Source organism: Aulonocara stuartgranti, assembly GCF_965226115.1.
Source record: "Aulonocara stuartgranti genome assembly, chromosome: 17".
In the NCBI taxonomy this organism is placed as follows: domain Eukaryota; kingdom Metazoa; phylum Chordata; class Actinopteri; order Cichliformes; family Cichlidae; genus Aulonocara; species Aulonocara stuartgranti.
This window is the reverse complement of record NC_138953.1, coordinates 26,841,071-26,860,415: the sequence shown is the minus strand read 5'-3', so window position 1 is coordinate 26,860,415 and position 19,345 is coordinate 26,841,071. Positions and strand designations below refer to the sequence as shown.

General features: G+C 40.3%; 3 protein-coding genes across 4 annotated transcripts; 2 read left to right on the top strand and 1 right to left on the bottom strand.

Annotated features, from left to right (window-relative positions):
* Positions 1–900: 900 nt before the first annotated feature.
* Positions 901–7,477, top strand: LOC309692738 (fibroblast growth factor 6-like). The gene is made up of 3 exons (XM_082511529.1): positions 901–1,714; positions 2,201–2,304; positions 4,068–7,477. Exons 1-3 carry the CDS (start codon positions 1,372–1,374, stop codon positions 4,242–4,244), a joined length of 624 nt encoding a protein of 207 aa, XP_082367655.1. The 5' UTR covers positions 901–1,371; the 3' UTR covers positions 4,245–7,477.
* Positions 7,478–8,753: 1,276 nt separating this feature from the next.
* fgf23 (fibroblast growth factor 23) lies at positions 8,754–10,689 on the top strand. The gene is made up of 3 exons (XM_082509800.1): positions 8,754–9,167; positions 9,250–9,353; positions 9,935–10,689. Exons 1-3 carry the CDS (start codon positions 8,933–8,935, stop codon positions 10,361–10,363), a joined length of 768 nt encoding a protein of 255 aa, XP_082365926.1. The 5' UTR covers positions 8,754–8,932; the 3' UTR covers positions 10,364–10,689.
* Positions 10,690–13,219: 2,530 nt separating this feature from the next.
* tigarb (TP53 induced glycolysis regulatory phosphatase b) lies at positions 13,220–19,070 on the bottom strand. Of its 2 annotated transcripts, XM_082510765.1 has the most exons (7): positions 18,977–19,070; positions 18,834–18,887; positions 18,671–18,708; positions 18,454–18,575; positions 16,344–16,421; positions 16,139–16,249; positions 13,220–14,261 (listed from the first exon to the last, which is right to left on the bottom strand). In XM_082510765.1, exons 1-7 carry the CDS (start codon positions 19,006–19,008, stop codon positions 13,827–13,829), a joined length of 870 nt encoding a protein of 289 aa, XP_082366891.1. In that variant the 5' UTR covers positions 19,009–19,070; the 3' UTR covers positions 13,220–13,826. The 2 variants fall into 2 exon arrangements, with proteins under 2 accessions (XP_082366891.1, XP_082366892.1); XM_082510766.1 differs by lacking the exon at positions 18,834–18,887.
* Positions 19,071–19,345: the final 275 nt, after the last annotated feature.

Here is a 19,345-nt window from a genome sequence, read left to right as displayed (position 1 = left end):
ACACAAAATAACTGCTAATAACATTTACACTATCATAAGTGTTTGTGCTTGCTGCAGTTAAAGCATGTTTTTGTTTTGTTTTTTAATGTCAAAACATTTTCACTTGTATTTACTGAGAATGTCATTATAAGTATTTCATGTACACAAATTATGTGACATAATAAAATAAGAAAAGAATGTATGAACATCCCACTGCATGTTGTTTGTACCACAATAAACGACCAAAATAAGTTCTAGGAAATGTTTATTTATTTATTTACCATTTTCTGGTGATCCTTAATGTAAACAAGTATTCAGTTAGTTGAAAAATGATCAACTTATAAATCAAAGCTGTCTTCATACGTTTAAAAACTCAATCACTGAACTTTTAAGTACAATTCTGTGTTTGAAATCATATCCAGAGTCATCCAAAAACAGAAGTAAACCTGAGTACCTCTGTTCACATATTTCTTTCAACTCCATTTTTTACGGGTGACAATTTAAAGAAAAACACCAAGAGGAAAAATGTCTTTTTCATTCATAATGCCTAAATGCATGAACTCAAGATTAATGCATTGATTGTGGGGTTTTTTTTTTTTGCTGTCACTGCCTTTTATCAAGCGTCTGTCACCTTAAACACAATAAAGACGAGATGATGACAAACATGGCGAATCCACCCCTGTTTTTGTGACCTTGTATTTTCGCTGCGATGCATTATAAAACTTATTTTAGTGATAATTAGAAATAATTTTAGCTTCTCAAAGTTTGACTTTAGTAATAAAAAATATCCTGTGTATTCAGCTAGACTGCGTTTTTGTAAAGGCCACAGCATATAACTGTGCAGCTTTTTTTTTTAACCAGGGAGAGAAGCTGATGCAGGGAAGTTTTTTTAATTATTATTTTGAAATGCACCACAGGATGCTCTTCTTCTCAATCTGTCTCGCTTATTTGACGCTGATTTGAAGGTGCAGCACCCCCCATTACTCCTATCAGAGCTGCCGCTCCTGCCAGGGTCCTGTAACTCTTCTCCTCCTCCTCCCATCTCCTACTTTTTGATGGGGGGTGCAGCGGTGAAGTCACAGTGATGTCATTTTAGGATGTGAGAGTCGGGGGCAAGGTGAGCTGGTTTTGCGGTGAGTGGTGTCCCCCTCCACGGCCAGCGTTGCCTGATCAGAGGCGCGGAGCGGCGAAAGATGATCATCGCCACCGGCACCAATTCAAGCTCCGACGCGCTCTGTCCCAATCCTCCTGCTCAGATCTCGGGCTATGGGGCCTTGATCTATCTTGATCCCAAAATAAACCTTTACCACCACCATGCCAAAGGACAGAAATCAAGAAGAGTTGCATTTTTAGGGCAGGTAACTTTGACCACGTGCCCCAAAGGTAAACTGGATGGCCATTGCGCAAAGGTGCCACTACAGTATGTCCAGCGGGGCCCGGACGCACTGGACGCTACTGGCAGTTATTGTACTGTGGACTTCTCTCTGGGGAATCGTTTCATCTTATCCGATTCCGAGCAGGACTAATGCGACTTTACTGGAAAAGAAGTGGGAGACCCTCTTCTCCCGCTCCTACTTGGGTATAACTGGGGGGAAATCGGAGCTGAACTGGGAGAGTGACTATTTGCAGGGCATCAAAAGAGTGCGACGACTGTACTGCAACGTGGGCATTGGGTTTCACCTGCAGGTGCTCCCGGATGGCAGGATAAGCGGTGAACACAATGAGAACCAATACAGTGAGTTGCATCCGGCAAAGCACTGGACCCAGAAAAAGAGTGTAACCCTATGCGCAGGGCTGTGCAAAAGTTAGAACCGCTCACTTATCTTGCATGATGTTTAATAAGAGGTGTCGGCATGGTTGAAAGTTCCCGAAAGCAAAACCAGTGTACTGAGCTTTGCATCCGTGCAGTGCGAAATATCCTCCCAAACCAAAAACATGACATGAATGCTTGAGCCAGTTTAGACGCTAACTTATTTTTACCCTCCGTCCCCTACAGCAGGGCACCCTCCCGTCCCTCTCAGCACGCTCTCGACTACACTCGCATCGAACATGCAAATAGCTGATAACTGCAAAGGGGCTAATTGAGCAGGGAGAGCATCATCCAGTCGCAATGCACCTGCAAGGTTACACCCATCCCTGCTGCATAGGCCAGTTACTCGACTTTACCCCCAGTCGCAGTGTGACTTGTGTCTTTGCTTCCCTAACAGTATGTTTCGTTCAGGTCTGATAGAGATCTCCACCGTGGACCGAGGAGTGATCAGCCTGTTCGGAGTGAGGAGTGGGCTGTTTGTCGCAATGAACAGCAGGGGAAGGTTATACGGAACGGTACGTTTGTGCGCAACTTCAGAGGCTCCCCCACCCCCTTTTCTCTCTCTCTCTCTCCTTGTCACACACACATACACACATATCCTGTTCAGTGTAAGACGAGTTCATATAGCTGCTGCATCCACGACTTTATGAGCGCTGTTGTGTTATTAATATGCCGCGATGATAGGGGGGCTTCCCAGCAGGGTCCAAGAAAGCTTCAATGTTCAAATCTTTTGCTGTGTCAGAATCTGTCAGTGGTTTAAGTATCCTGTTCTCAAGTAAAAGAAGCAGTGGTGCCACGTAGAGTACTCCATTACAAGTAAAAATGCCACACTCACAGTTGTATTTCAGCAAAAGTAACTGTTATCGGAAACAGTGATTTATGAAGTTGCTGTGCAGCAGAACGGCCCACTCAGTGATAATATTTCAGCTTAACCTGCAAAGCAGCTAGAGCTAAAGGTGCATTATTTCCATTTAAAGTGCCCCAGTACTTGAGTAAATGTACTTAGTTACATTCCTGGTGTAAGAGTCTCTTTCTCATTTTTCCTGAAGCTGCTATGCACAATCAAACGATCTTCAGTGAAATCATGACAGGGAAATTATAGCCAGTCTGTAAAAGTAGGTCAGTTATGACATGCTGTTTAATGCCTTAGATGCCAAATAAAAGGCAAGTGTGTGTGTGTGTGTGTGTGTGTGTGTGTGTGTGTGTGTGTGTGTGTGTGTGTGTGTGTGTAATTTCTGTATTTTTAGCTACAGTTGATGTCAAATATCACAGCAGGTCTCTCTTCTTACACTAAAATTGGATTCTACAATATTGTTCTGAGCTGTTTATGTCTCATAAAAATCCTTGAAGCATGGACATTTTATAAATCTGAGTCCCATCCAACCTTACAACTTAGTGCTGATGCCTAATAGTGTGTATCTGCAATGACTCTGCAAGCTCAGACTGGCGTGTATCTCACAGGGAAAATGGAAACGATAGTTCGATTTTTAATTTAGAGTTTGCTGTGTTGGGCTTTGGGCTGAATATGAAAATCAAACTTATCACTTGTGGTCATAATTTTGCCCTGTTTAGATTGTTAAGTCCGTATTCAAGGTTTTTGACAAGTTTGGTTTCTTTTGTTAATTTAAAAGAAATTAATAATATATAAAAATATGTCTGTAATTGCCAAAGCCAGTAAAAATATTGTATTAGCCTTTTTTGCTCCATGGTATGACAGCTTCTAACTACTAGTTGATGAAAATTACAATATTAAAGTCAGAATTAGCACCACTGCTTCTACTTGCCGTACTTTGACTGTGCTTTAATGTTAATTCTTTAACCAAGCAGGATATCTACATGTAACAGAGTTTTCTACACATATATATGTACAACAGATCTGCACTTGTAGCAAAAGAGGGTTTTTTTATGCTAATACAATGTGTCCTAGTAAACACTGTAATGTGTTCCTGTGTTATTCAGCCTTTGATTGCAGCTCGTTCACTTCTCCTTTTGATTAGTGTTAGGATGTGAACCCAGTCGGGAGACTTTTTTTATGAGTTTAGCAGTAAAAGCAGGAGGCCGGTGTCTGCATTTGAAAAGGGCATTTCTTTTGCAACAGCATGCCTGCTCCTCCTGTTTCCCTCAAAGCATGCTGTCTAAGGCAGGCTGTTTTCCAAAGCAGAGGTCATGTGGAAACCATGCATATGTTGTGATGTTCGTACTGCGTCTGTCATGAGATTTACTGACACCCCTCACCCCCTCCCTGCTCCCACCCCTCTGTCCTTCTCTCTTTTTCTAGAGAGTCTTCAAGGACGAGTGCAAGTTCAAGGAGACTTTGCTGCCCAACAACTACAACGCCTATGAGTCTTTTGTTTACAAGGGCTTCTACATCGCCCTCAGCAAGCATGGCCGTGTAAAGAGAGGCAACAAGGCCACCACCGCCATGACTGTCACACATTTCCTCCCACGACTATGAGACAAACTGGCAATAACTTAACAATTTGCACATGTGGATGTTCCTCCAGGTAATATAGAAATGCATAGTAATGATATACACACCCATGGACTGCAAAAGAAAAGACAAATATTTATTCTGATATATAGATATATATATATAGATATATATATATATGTATATTTGGATAGTTATCTTTGTATATGTATGCCATACTGTGCTGCTTATTGTTTTTATGGACAGGGGAAAGTTGAAGACTTTGCCTGTCCCACTTTACCTTGGTGCTTGCTGCAACTAAACTAAATGTCACTTCCTTTTGTTTTTTGTTGAGATGGAGGATGAGCTGTATTCTGTGCTTTTGGAGAGTGAAATGAATACTTTTTGTTACCTCAAAGAACCACTTTACTCGATTAAGGGATGCATGGAGTTCTGCTCAAATATCTGCTAAGTTTGTTATTTATTTTTTCCGCAAACCTTTAAGCGCTTGATTATCGATAGCTGGCAGTGGTTAAATTCACTACCTTTGCTGCACGATTTAAAGGTGCCTTGGTGTTCCCACTTGTGGCCCCCTTAAAGTTGCATGTAAGAGACACCCGCTGGAGTCAGAAATAGGGCTGACACACCGAACAGGGCCTCAGAAGGGGGAGGGGGAGGGGGTTGACTATCTCTGGTTTATTTTATTTTCTGTAATTAGATCGATTAAGTAATAAACAATCTGTGGTTGAGACCAGAGAGCCGTCAGCCATGTAGACTGGCACAAGGCCACGAGCTTGACTTTGTGGGATTGCCGAAATATAAACAGGGTGGAATATGTATTTATCCCAGCATGGAGAAAATTTTTATTTGAGCAGATAGAGCGCACAGTAGAAATGTTACAGCACATAGTCTTGGACAGGGCTCCCACAGTAAACTGGGATGCGGTTTTTATTTATTTATTTTCATTTTTTTTCTGAATGGCAAAGATATAGCTGCTATTGAAAATGATGTCTACTGTCCATGAAACCAATGAAAAAAAACTTTGTAAATAGTTGGCAAATGTAAAAGAAGAAGAATTCAGGAGCTTTTTTTTCTTTCTTCTTTTTTTAAAAACAAAAAAAACCATACAATGCTGCTTTGTTACAGTTGCCTGGATGAGGCGTTAAGAGTTCAGGCTGCACAGTCGACCATCGATGATGGTGCCTCAATGTTCTCTTTGCTTCCACATTTGTTTTTTTTTCTCACATCAGTGAGTTTGGTAGAGGATGTGCATGCCCTGGGGCAATTCCCCTGCTTGAATCTGCTTTCTGCAGCAGCAGCACTGCAGTGGCAGTGAGGTGTTGGAGGTAAATGTTTTGAAATGCAATTCTAGATGACTTTAAGGACTAAAGCGCGGTTCAGCTCGAGGACTGGATCCACATTCTTAGATTTCTTAACTCTGCATCTGTATTTCTGTTGATTTTGATCTTAGTTTGCTATAGCTGAATGGCTGAGCTAGTCAAAAACTGATTATTTAATAAGAAAAGTTTATTAGAGGTGTATTAAGCTTTGCAGACCCGCTGTTAGTGTGCACAAATATCTTGTTATATATTCCAAAGATGTTTCTCTTGCCTCATTCTGAGAATTCCTGAGAGTTTTCCCAAGTACATTCACCCCTGTACTTTCTGCAGCTGTTTACTTTAAAAAAACAAAAAAACAAACAAAACAGAACTGACGAACGCTTGATCATCTGCCTCTGTCTGTGCCTGTGACAGAGGAAACAGGACTATTTAAATCCAGGAAAGACGTATGTGACAGAGCTGGCCTGCTGTCTTTGTTGTTCTTCAAACCTGCTGCAGGAATGCAGATCTGCCAGGATGACAGGCAGCTTTCCACATACCTGAGCTCTATCCCACCCTCCCACCTCTGCCTGTCCCTCACCCCACAGCTTACTTGCTATAGCAAGAGACCTTGGGATTCCAGCTGTAACCCAGGAGCTTCCTCCTCTCCTTTCAGCCTTTTTTAGTTCAAGGTCAGAGTTACGGACCCCGACCCCAATGACCAGGGTGGTCTTCTATATGGGTCGGACTGTCTTAAGCCCTCAAAAACATATTTCTAATAGTTCCTTTTACCTGCAGTATTTTCTGAAACAGCACTACATCCTATGAAACTAGAGCACCACCTCTTTAAAATACAGCCCTGCAACTTGCTGTCAACTCCCCTTTCTAAATAGTCATGTAGGGATATTTCTGTGGAGGGGACATCTGCAGAGTTAATGCAGTATGTGGGGAGCAGAGTCACGCAAAGCCTCACCTCACCTCTCCTGCTGCACTCCAGTCCTTTAGGACAGCTCCCCAGCCATCCTCAGGGCGTGCCCTCTGCTGCTGTTGCTGCTGCTGCTGCTGAGCTCCATCTGCACCCCAAGATTTGAACACGCCACGCTGCTCATTTAATCATAACAGTGTTCTTCCCCAATCTTAAATGGCTTGTTTCTGCTCTGAGGGCATTTTTTGCAAATGCCAAGGCTATATACAGCAAAGCAAATGTAGCTCAAAATGTCAGCAAAACAAACAAAGGGGAAAAAAAGGCTCATTGTTGTCATTGATGAGGCTGCGTGTCATATCACTGATCTCCTCGGGAGTAAACCGTTGTGAATCTGTATTTTCAGCTGAGCAAGACATGAAAGCAAAGAGCACTTCTCTCAGCCAGCACCCTAATCAAGATGTCCAAAGTCTCTGGCAGCCCCTTATCAAGGACATCTTGATTAGAAACAAGTGTAAGGAAGCAACTTTTCAAACAATATCGGTCATGAAAAACAATCTCTAAAAGAGGGAAAGTTTGTGTCTAAAGCAAAACACTCACCTATCAGCTTTGACCAAAAAAAGAAAGAAAGAAATGTATCCAGATTTATCTGTTTTCTTTTCTTCCATTTTCTTATCATAGGTCAAATTTAATTAAGTCAAGGTGAGGAATTTCTTTTAAAAAAAATAATGATTAACATACTTTAGCATGCCTGAGCTCTGAATCTGATTAAGGGTGTGTGCTTTTTCTCTGTTTTTTTTGTTTTGTTTTTAAATCCTTCTCTATTCCTCTCCTCTGTTCTCATATACCTCACCTTCTGCCTTAGTTTTGGTTTGCTGATGACTGTAAATGAAAAGAAACAAACTTCAGTTATTTGTTTCTGAAAACAGACAATGCTAAGTAAGGATATTAAAGTTTTTTCCTTTTATTTTTGTACGTATGTGCTGTGCACAGCAGTCTACTGTATTCCTGAGATACCAATAAAAGTTTGTTTTGGTTTTTTTAAAACTGCTTGAAAAGGTGTGATTCTTTGTGTAGCACTGGTTAAACTCTTTATCTCTTTAAACTCTTTTACCTGACAAACTGGAGGTGAATCTGACTAAGAAAATCAACTGTCACTGCTCACTTTTCACAAGGTAGAGCAAACTCTCCCTAATCCTCCTTTGTTACTCTAAGTTGAACCATAAAAAAATCATAGTGAATTCAGCAAAACAAAACTTGAAAGTGAAGTGAACAGAAGTTAAATATATATATATATAGCATGCCTGTTGGTTGTGAGGGAAACAATATTTTCGCATAGACCTTTTTCCTCAGTATTCTGATTTAATCAGAATTCAGACGTTATTGTTGCCAGAATTAGTTGTAAAAATTTCTTCCAGAATTCTTACTTTTCTATAATAATCACAAAAAGTTCATTAAAAATACTACTATAAAAATGCGCTAATCCTCTTCCCTGCAAGTGAGCAGTATTTTCTAGATGACTTCCACACCTTTTTGCAGTCTAAAGAGTCGCCCCCTGCTGGCCATTGGAAACAATGCACAATTGAGGCAATTCAACTATAATACACTTTTCAACCCCAGACAAACATCTGCCTTAGAGTGTAGTAATTCATACAGCAGGTCCAAGTGTAGGAGTCAGGCCTCCTCTGAAGGCCACATGTTAAATCTAAAGGCTTGTTGGCTGTACAGAATGAATAAGCTTACTTTCCACCACTGGTATTTAACATTTCTGTTAATTTTTTTTTAACTATTTGGCTGCACTTAATGGTCCTGATTTTCACAAAACTGAAGCGTGAGTTTACTTTAGAGTGATGTTCTGGGGAAACTATTCTGTCACAGTCTTGCTATCAGACTTTCGTTTCTCTGCTCTATATAAGGAAGTGTCTCCCTCTGCTGGTCAAACACAGGGACTGTTGAGCTCTGCAGGTGCGCAAAGGCAAACTGAACCAGCACACAAGTCTAGTCCACCGTGGTTAACCGGTTCTGTTAAATATATATAATAAGCTATTTAATTTAAAATGTACGTCTTAATTATAATCAGTTAAATTATACTATGACCCGTGTCTGGTTTGATTAAAAATAAAATGTAAGTTCCGGGGTTTTTTTCCTTTTAATTTACCCTGTACATCGTTTTACACCAAACTAAAGCAGGAATTATTTGGTAACAGGTCTAATTTAAGGTGGATGAGTCAAGACTAACCAAAAATAAGAGTTCTGTTGTTTGACCAGCAGCATCGGTGTAAACAGACAGAGGTGGAAGTGGCCCTTCCGCTGCAGCAAACCCGCACATCTGCTTTGGGGGCGAGTTTCGTTTTTTTTTTTTTTTTTTCCTTTTTTTTACCCAAAGGATGTGAGCAGGAGTGGCGCTCGGGGGGCTTTAAATAGGAACTGTCTCCAAACTTTGCGACAACAGAGCATCTGAAAACTTCCAGGAGCTCGAAGTTTGAACCAGAATGGAGGTCAACAGGCGAATGGGGATGAGAGACACCGTGCTGGCGCTCTTTCTCGCTGTCTTGCAGGGATTTCCTCTCGGGGATACGGTCCCGAACCCATCACCTCTGGTTGGATCCACCTGGGGGAACCCAAGGAGATACGTCCACCTGCAGACATCCACAGACCTCAATAACTTCTACTTGGAGATCAGATTAGATGGGAGTGTGCGCAAAACTACGTCCAGGAGCACCTATAGTAAGATAACTCTAATATTTATGCTGTAGTATAATGAAAGTCTGTATTCTCGTATGATTATTATTCCTTTCTCCTCCTGCAGGTGTGATTCTACTGAAATCTGAAGCAAGAGATCGTATCGCCATCCTCGGCGTCAAAAGCAGCCGTTACCTGTGCATGGACCTGGAGGGCAACCCGTTCAGCTCTGTAAGCAAATAATTAATTTGAATTCACTCAGTGTTTATTTGTGATTTAATCGACCCCACGCATTTCGTCGGAACCTTGTGCTACTTAGTTTTTACGCACAGTGTGTCTAAAATAAATATTCATTCATCGATAAAGGTCACTGTCAATAAACTCAGACCTCAAACCTTCAGTTACTTTTATTACATTTATGGTTTTTATGACGTTTTTCTGCACAAAATAATGCAAACAATAGTCCACATTTGTTTTTCACCGTTTCTTTGACTAAACAGCGAGTTATTTGTATTTCTCTGAGCTATGAAGTAATTAATGTGAGAGGTTTTTTTGTGTGTGTGGTTTGTTTTTCGTGTATTTTATATTTAATAATCCCGCAAAACACTTTTGTTTTCCATGCGATCCGATTTATTTCTAAACGGGGATTTTTATTTATTTATTTATTTATTTATTTATTTATTTATTTATTTTTAATTTAAACAGTTTTTTAAAAACAAAAAAATATTTATTTCATGGCATGCATCAAAGAAAGATTTGGTTGGTTATTTCCGTTTGTTTCATTTTGCCCCTCTCACCTCTCTCTTTTCCAGCCTGTCTGCCTTCGGGATGACTGTCTGTTCAACCACAAGCTCCTGGAGAACAACCGGGACGTGTACTACTCCAGCCGGACCGGCATCTTGTTCAACCTGGAGGGCTCCCGACAGGTGTACTCGGCGGGTCAGAACCTGCCGCAGACCTCCCTCTTCTTGCCCAGGAAAAACACCGTACCACTGGAGCGCCTCCTGCTGCACAGGGAGAAGAGAAACCGAGGGCAGACAGAAGAGGGTTCGGACTCCCAGGCCGTGCCCGAGGAGCTGGAGGAAAGGGAGGTGGAAATTGAGACGGAAATAGAAACAGAGGTCGGGGATGACGGACGCAACGTGTCCCGGGAGAAACTCGCGGCTCCATCCAGCCAAGACCCCTGGAACGTGCACTTCTCCAACCCGGCCAGCCCCCGGAGCGCCGGGACAGTTGGCTGAGAAAGACCACGGTAGCCTTCAGTTAGTCTATGTGAGTCTATAGTTTAACATTTTAGTTTAGATCATACAAGAGAAAAAATATTAACATGAGACTTCATGGAAAAATGAAAGCAGAACAATAAGGTCGTTCCCTCTTTTTCACACTGACTTAAAAACTTTTTTAGTCACGAATCATTCAGCAATGCAGTGTGTTTATACACTGAATGTACAAACTTGACTTGCAACTCTTTTTGCACAATTTATATTGTCTTTAAATTCACCTGCGCCTGCAGCCTTCTCTTTCCTTTTAATTTAGTTTTCACGCAGTTGTAAATATAGATTTTAAGTCGAGGGACGTGTGTTTTAACCTGTATTCACTTTTAAAATAATATCTTAGGTGTCCAGATGTTCCAGCTGGCATGCTCTCACGCTGAGCATTGATCAGGATTTCTTTCGGAATATTATTTGGTTTCTCTCACAAAATCACCAGAGCCCTTCAAATTAATTACCCCCAAATCAGTGTACATGTGTGCGCAATCTTTGATTTTGTGGTTTCTTCTCAATGAGGTTTTTACAGCTGATCTGAGAAACCCACATTTCAAAAGTGACACTGATGTTTTTTCCCATGATAGAAGCTCAACTTAGCCTGCATCTAGAATACTGAAGGCACCATTTAATGGTTTAAAACAAAAAGAAAGCGATATATATATGACGAACATACTATAAAGTTTTTATTTGGTAGGTTAAGATTAAATATTTGAAAGTCCTGTGCAGTTTTTAACTTCTTAAATTGGAATTAAACAGGGAAATCCCACAACTTTTCACTGCCATCACTCATTTGTGTATCCTCCACCAGTCTTTAATACATGACTTGAAGGAATATATGTACAGGGTAAATAACCTTTACAGATGTCAACTCCTAACTCCAGTTATGTGACTTTTACAGGTGCTGGGCGCCACCAGCAAACACAAAAAACAGTCCCAGAGAGTATTTATTTATTTAAATCCATTCCTTCGTTTTATTTATTTGTGAGACAGTTCAAATGTACATAAAGGGAAACTTGGTTTGTCTTTGAATGTATGAGCTGGGGTCTTGGATGGAGTGTTGCTTGAATTTGGGACAAAATAAAGTAATAAAAGAAAATACGTTCTGTGTTTGTGAGTTGTTTTTGTGCGCTCTCTTTTTGGTAAATCTGTTAATGTTTTACTTTAAAGGTATTTTTCATACCATATGTGTTGATTAAGTTCAGTTACTTTAGATAACAGCAAACAACAGTTTAACTCTTTTATAATCTTTGAAGCAAAGCTGCAAATGTAATATGCAAGACTGATGATCTAATCAAGAAGAAATTATCCAAATATGTTAGCTTATTTATAAAACTAGCCATTTTCTTTCATGTGAAGCACTACTGACCATCGACCAGTCTTTGTTTGTACCTCACTTAAGGTAAAGCAATGTTAGATGGTGCAATGCTTATCCCACATATCTTGAGAGATTATAGATCTTCTTTTCAGGCTTCTGAAGTTAACTGAATGTGACATTTTTCATGATGCTTGTACATTTAGAGTCAACATAAGACTTTGTGAGCTCTACCAAGAAAAAAAAACTTCTCAGGGGAAAGAAAACTTAAATGTAGATGTGTTAGTGTGACCTCAAGAGGTCCAGAATTTTGGGGGGAGCTTCAAAGCACTTTAAACATGTCTTTTTCTTCCTTCACACAGACTCTAATCCAACAGTTGCTACTAAATTATGCTTGATTTTGAATGCTGAGTGGCAATGAGCTTTTAAAAACTGTAATAGCTCTCTATATGAGGTTCATACTGTAGATGTATTGGATGTAATTTATATGTTAGGATCCCTGTAGTGATTTAGGTTAGTATGATCACGTATGTTAAGAATTTCCATGTTGTATTTGGTGTGTATAATGTGACATTTGGACTTCTTTTTAAAAGCCGTAAACAGTTTTGGGGGAGTTCCATTTCACAAATACCTATTTTATATATCATTATGCTGGAATTTGTATTTTAATATATTTGTGAATAAACTGAAACTGCATGAGAGTGGTATCCATGACGCCCTGTCAGAGTTTGCAAGTTGTTGTTTTTTTTAAGGATATCTGTTACTTTGACCTACCGAGAGACTCACAACAGGATATTAAAAATAGGTGGAAGCAGCAAAACTGATCTCCCATCAGCACTTAAAGACATCCAACATGGATTCAAAAGAAATTGAAAATGCTGACTTAGCACCGTAACCGTAGCAGAGGATGTAGCACCAGTAATGCCAACAAATCCTTCAATGCAAACAACAACAGCAGCCGTTTGTGTCTGCCCTCAAATACGACAAGTTTCCCAAAAACATAACACTCCCCCTATTCATTATTCTAACATTATAAAATCCAGTGCACTAACTTTTAGCATTAGCATTAGCTTGAATGATATCTCTAAACATGCTTTGTTTTCCTGCTGGAAGCAGCCATCAGTAGATGCCGTGTTCATAAACGGATGATCAGCAAAATTACTCATGTAGGGTGACTATTAACCCTACACCAGCCTGAATGTTGATAGAAGCCAAGATGGATCAATGCTTTCATGCCGTTCTCATCAAATTCTGATCCCACCATCTGAATGTGGCAGCAGAAATGGACTCATCAGACCAGATGACTCCAATCTTGTCTGGTCTCATTTTGGTGAACTGTGAAAATTGTAGCCTCAGTATCCTGTTCTGAACTGGAGTGTGGTCTTCTACTGCTGTAGCCCATTAAGAGATGCTCTTCTGCTCTATTCATAACACATGCCTTTGTGTTAAATTGGTTTTCATCAGTTTTTCAGTTATACACAGCTATTGGGAATAAATCAGACCATGGTTTATTGATTGAGGTCATCATGAGCTGCATCAGCCATTTATTGGAGATAAAATGATGTCAGACAACATAAAAAGATCTTATGAATATGTAGCACCCAGAAAAAAAGACAATACATCCACAAATGTCTTGCAAGTAATTTCACAGCATTCTGTGATTTGTGCAACTTGTTTTTTCCCTCATTACTTGTGATTGTATGAAATGTTAAACACAAACTCAAAGTATCAGTGCTCTCACGAAATATTGCACACAATAAAATGAGCAGCAGCACAACTGCCACACAGGAAATGCCACAATACATTAAATACTTCAAACTTTGGTGTAACACAATAAAAGAGGCAATTTAATGATCAGTTTTTAAACAATTTAAATATGAAAGGTCACCTTACTGGCCTACAGCTGGACAGACATGGTTTCATGATGAAACAGAACTGTACACCGAATCTGAGCGTTGATCCACAGTGAAACACAGCGACTGAGAAAACATGAATTACCCTGTGCAACGTAGCCTTCAGTTACCTGTGCTAGATTAGTGCTTATAATAGTTCCATCATCCATCAGATAGTGTGTACATATACACACACAAGCAGAGAACATCTACCTCTTTATTTTCTTTTGTGCTATTCACCATCTGCGAGGTTCTCCAGGTGGTCCTTCCTGTTGGTAAAAACACAGCGAGCAGCGGAGAGGACCGGCCCAGACTCAGACTCACTCAGAGTGAGAATGAAGCGGCTGATGCCCGTGTTCGGACAGGGTGAAAACACTTGCTGCATTTTCGCCCCTGCAGGTAGAGCGCAATTTAAGTCCTCCACAAGGTGCCAGATGGCCACACGAATGTAAGCGCCGTGGCTCACCACTAGAGTGTGGACAAGCACGCCCTGAAGGCCGTCATCAGCTGAGCAGCAGGGGGGGGTGTTGGAGGCAACGGCCGCGGTCCCCTGGGCGACATCTCCAGATGCTGAAGCTCCTGAAGAGGCAGCCGGTCCTGATGAGAGGTGCTCATCCAGCATTTGCTTGAAAAGAGCTTTGAGGAATTTTTTGAATCGAAGCTTCACCTGAAAGCAACATGACAGGGAAGCTCAGAGAGCCATTCGTTTTTCCATGTAATTTTCAGTCCTCGTACCTACTGTATATTAAAACATCAGAGCTGCTGTGAATACTAGATTAAAAAAAAAAACAAAAACAAAAAACAAAAAAACAACCTTCAACCAAAAGGCCAAAAAAAAATTTGATCACTGCAGCATTTCCACTGGAGAGATTTGCTTTTTTCATCTTTGGTTTAAAAAGTCAGACTTTGATTTATCCAACTCAAACTGAGTTTATGCAGAAAATATAATATATTTATCTACTGATTTATCAATCAATCTAGTCCAACTTTGTCTGTGGAAGTTCTTAAATTCAACTCAGTATAAAGCATGAACTCACATTTTTTTTATGGATTCATTCATTCATCCTTTCTAGTTTGCCCTCAAACATATTTATTTCTTGTTCAGCCATTCTCTATAAACCCAGCCACGCTTAAACAGAAGTCATTACAGACTTTAAATGATGCCTCCCTCATTTTCATGCTGAAGCAGAAAAGCATAAGAATAGAAAAAAGTGAGAATGAAGAAACAGAAATAAATGCATCCACCACATTCACAGGTTACTGCCCATAAAACAACAAATGTGACCTCAACCTTAAGGACAGTTATGCTGAAGACCAATTAGGTGATCATGTTCATTTCACCAAAATCTGACCAAATACTATAGTAAGAGAGCAGGACAGTTGTGGGATAAGCTCATCAGTTCTACAATTGGATGAGCTAAAAATAACTGAAGGGGATGAATAATTAAATCAAAAGTAAATAAATTAGAAAATTAAGACAAAGGTAGATAAATAGAACAGAAAAAAATAGTAACTCCGTTATCATTAACTCAATTTCTGATGTTGCCATTTCGGTCCTCTATAAATTTTAGGTTAATGTATGAAAATGGCCCCTGAAAAGCTCTAGACTGCTGGTCAGAGAAAATACAGGGTGGGCCTTTTATATGGATGCACCGTAATAACGTGGGAATGGTTGGCGATATTAGAGCACCAAGCACACCATTGTTTTCCTTGTGACATCACCAATAAGTTTGATGTGTCACATGGCCCTCTTCCTATTGGAAAAACAAAAGTTGTATCCAAGATGGCAGACTTCTAAATAGCCACCATGGTCACCACCCATCTTGAGGAGTTTGCCCCCTCACATATACTAATACGCCACAAACAGGACTTTAATATCACCAACCATTCCCATGTTATTACAGTGTATACATATAAATGGCCCACCCTGTACAAGAATTTCACTTATTTCATTCATTTCAATATGAATAACAACTGATTGATCAAGAAATTATTTAAACCTCCAAAAAGAGGACAACTTTGAGAGAAATTAGAGGATAAATTTGTGTGTTGATAAGTTTACCTTTAAAGTGTAGGAGAAAATTTAAGTGTCTACTATTTTAAGTTGAGTTAGGGATGTTCATTAAACTCTCTACCCTCCCATCCTGTGAGCACTTAAACTAACAAAGGGGTAAAATAACCACCCAAAAAAGTCAATTAGGGTAGTGTGTGAATTTGAGTGGAGGAAGACGCAGCAATAGAAAAACCACAGATGTTGCTTAACACTGGTCTCTTTTATACCCCAGTAAGAGTCCCAGTATAGGCTCTGACCCAACACCCACAACACTGAGGCTTATACAAAGGGAGTTAAATGGAAATTCTGAATGTAAAATGTCAAAACAGTCTTTCTACATTCTTTTCTACATTACCCTGGTCTGAAGAAGAAGCTTTATAAAAGATCAGTTTGGAAACAGAAGGGATTACTTAACCTGCAATGTCCTAAAATGACCACTGCATGGCACTGTTGTACAAGTAATGGTCTTTAGGCCAGCTGTTTGGACTAACCTGATCTAAAGTCTCTCCTCCCGGTGGTGTGTAGTCACGGCACGACTGGCCTGCAGCATTCGCCATGTTCTTCAAATACTCTTTGTGACGCCCTTCAGCGACACCAAAACCCTGTGCCAACACAAAGAGCCCCAGTTTAGGGCTCCCGTACAGCTATGTGTAACACTTTAACATGTGGAAGCAGCAGAACGTAAACAGATCTTACTCGCTCTCTGAGTAGCGGCTCCAAAACCATTTCCATGCCAGAGCAATGACTGTTGTTCCTCAGAATTATCTCTGCTGTCTGAAGAAGGAAACACAATCAGTCACTCATACACTGTTAATGAAAAAGACATGAATCTCAGTATAGCCATTTCTACAGATCCTGTGTTGTATTTCTCCATAACCAGATGACATTTCATTAGTTAAACATTTGATGCTGATGGGAAGTACGTGTGGCATCACTTAGTCATGTAACTGTTCACATCAGTTATTACAGCTTTGTAGTTACCTTAACTGTGAGGAAAACCGCTGAAGTGGCAGTTGGCCAGATGATAACCTATGACAGCCTCCACATGGAGGTCACTGCTGTCTGATCAGAGTGCTGTACTGAAGCATGTTTATGTCAAGTTGAGTGGAGGAGAAAAGCATGGTAGGAAAAGGTACAAAAGCAACAAACTACAAGACTACATTCATGAGTGGATTGTCAAGAAAACATCCATTTATGGACTTCACGAGAAGTGGACTGAGGCTAGTGTCAGAGCATTGAGAGCGAGCACGCACAGATGTTTTCAGGATAGGAGCTGCAACTGTCGCAGTCCTAGTATCAAGCACTCCTGAACCAGATATGACATCAGTGGAGTCTTACTTGAGCTAAGGAGAAAGATAACTGGAACCTTTATGAACGTTAAGTAAATGTATAAATTTCATTTGGAAATCAGGATCCTGGAGTCTAGAGGAAGCAGAGCAGAGGCTCAGAATCAAAGGTTTTTGAAGTCCAGTGTGAAGTTTCTGAACTTTGTGATGATTTGGGTTTACATGGCGTCTGCTTTTCTTTGTGGTGGTTGGTCCGCTGCGTTTTATCAAATCCAAAGTCAATGCAGCGTCTACCAGGAGATTTCAGAGCACTCCGTGCTTGTGTCTGCTGATAAGCATTATGGAGACAATGGTTCATTTTCACAGCAGGACTTAGAATCTGCAAAAGATCCCAGTTATTTGGAACGTGAATAGCTGCCTGTGTCAAGAAATCAATCCATTGGTGTCCCCTGAATCTTGAGCAGTGCCAGTTACAGTCTTAAGAAAGACAATACACCCTAAAAACAACCTTACTGGTCCCAAATGAATTAACATGGTAAGTAGAAGCCAGGTGCTTCTATGCTTCTCCTGTACAAAAGCACAAGTTTTGGCAGGTTGCTGGTTCAGCGTTAATCTTCCCAGGAGTGGACGTCCCAGCAAAGTCACCCCAAAATCAGACCATGCAATGCTCAGAGAAACCGCAAACCCCCCCCAAAAAAAACCAGGAGCTACATCTCAGACTCTACGGGCCTCACTTAGCATGTTAAAGGTTAAAGTTCATGGCGGTAAATTGAAAAAAGACTGAACAAGTGAGGGGAAAAGGCGCCTCTCTATAAAAAGTTACATCGGAACAAACCAAAGATGACACCAATGTGGAGATTTTTGGCCATAATGCAACAGCACAACAAACACAGCATATCACTATGCTGTGGGACTGTTTGCTTTGCAATAATTCTAGCAGCAATATTTTAAAGTACAGTGCAAGTGGCAGGAAAGCAGGTGCTGTAGTGGAATAGTAAAATTTGCCTAATAAGGTTTGTAAGTGTGTGAACTGACCTGGATATATCTGTTTGGCAACCTTAATAAAAGCTAAGCAAAGGTGCTTCAGTGCTTCCTTTAGCCGTTACAAAAGGAAAGATGATAACTCCATCGAAAAATTCACACCATCCAAACATCTTAAAAAAAAATTCAACATACCTGTCACAGATTGATGTCAATGAACAGTTTCTATTTCATACCATAACCTGCTGATGGATTAAACTATAAACATTATGCTGCTGTAATAAAATCTGCTTCTTATCCATTTGATTCTTTGCATAAAGAATATAGGCTTATATTTTAAAAAGTGCTATAAATAAATACTGTGAGCCATGTTAAAATGATCAAAGTGGATTAAAAGTTAATGGTAAATAGATCAGTAAAAGGAGCTAAAGTGTTGGACTATTTTTCATTGATGTCATCTCTACAGCAAGATATGTGCCACCTCTGTCACAGTCATTTTCCTCCCATGGTGCCCCAAAAAGTGCACCTGAGTGCCTCACCTGTACAGCTCGTTGCAGGTTACTGACAAACACTTTGGTAAACGCGATGTCTTTTAGGTATTGTCCTGCTGCCTCAGCCTGCTGCACACCTGTCTCTGACAGCAGCGTGTCCACACCTTGACCTGAGATCACAAATTACAGACCGTCCAAACACACAGGTGCAGTTAGATGTGAAAGGTAAACACGTGATTACATCTGTTGTTATAACGTGAATCACCTTGCAGCAGCTTTTCCCTGTTGTACTGCGTTTCCCCACTGTGTAGATACAAAACAACAAATCCGAGTCAGACGACTCATATAAACATCTCCTCAAAAAAAACTAAAACAGAGCACAAACGTTAAAGGTGCCTAAGTCTCCTATTGCTCAAAGTCAGCCGCACAGGCACACATGTAGCCACACAGCATGCTGCAACACCTGACAGGACACGCAGGCTCTATAGGAGACACCAACATCAGCAAATCACTCATCTTCAAGTCAGGTGAAAGTATGAAACAACAATTAAGCCGCTAAATTACTACTTACTGTCGTACGAACGTTAAACTGAACGTAAACATTTTCAGCAGCCGCTCTCGCACTACTTCCTGTTTGGTTCGGCTGCAGTTGTGCGTAACGTTTGACGTCATGACGCATTGCAGTGCTGCGTAACTGTAAATAATTTTTTTAAAATCTCAGCGAGGGCATGGGTGTCCCCGTTTCATTTCCCCTCTAAAAAGCGCGACACAAATAAAATAAAATAAAATAAAATAAAATAAAATAAACCCTATCCAGTCGGAATTTTCCCCCACAGCACATAATTTAGCAAGACATTAAGGATGAGCTCTATGGAGGGCCACGAGTGACAAAATGGATTAAATATATTATTAAATAGTTAATGCGTCATTAATTAAATAA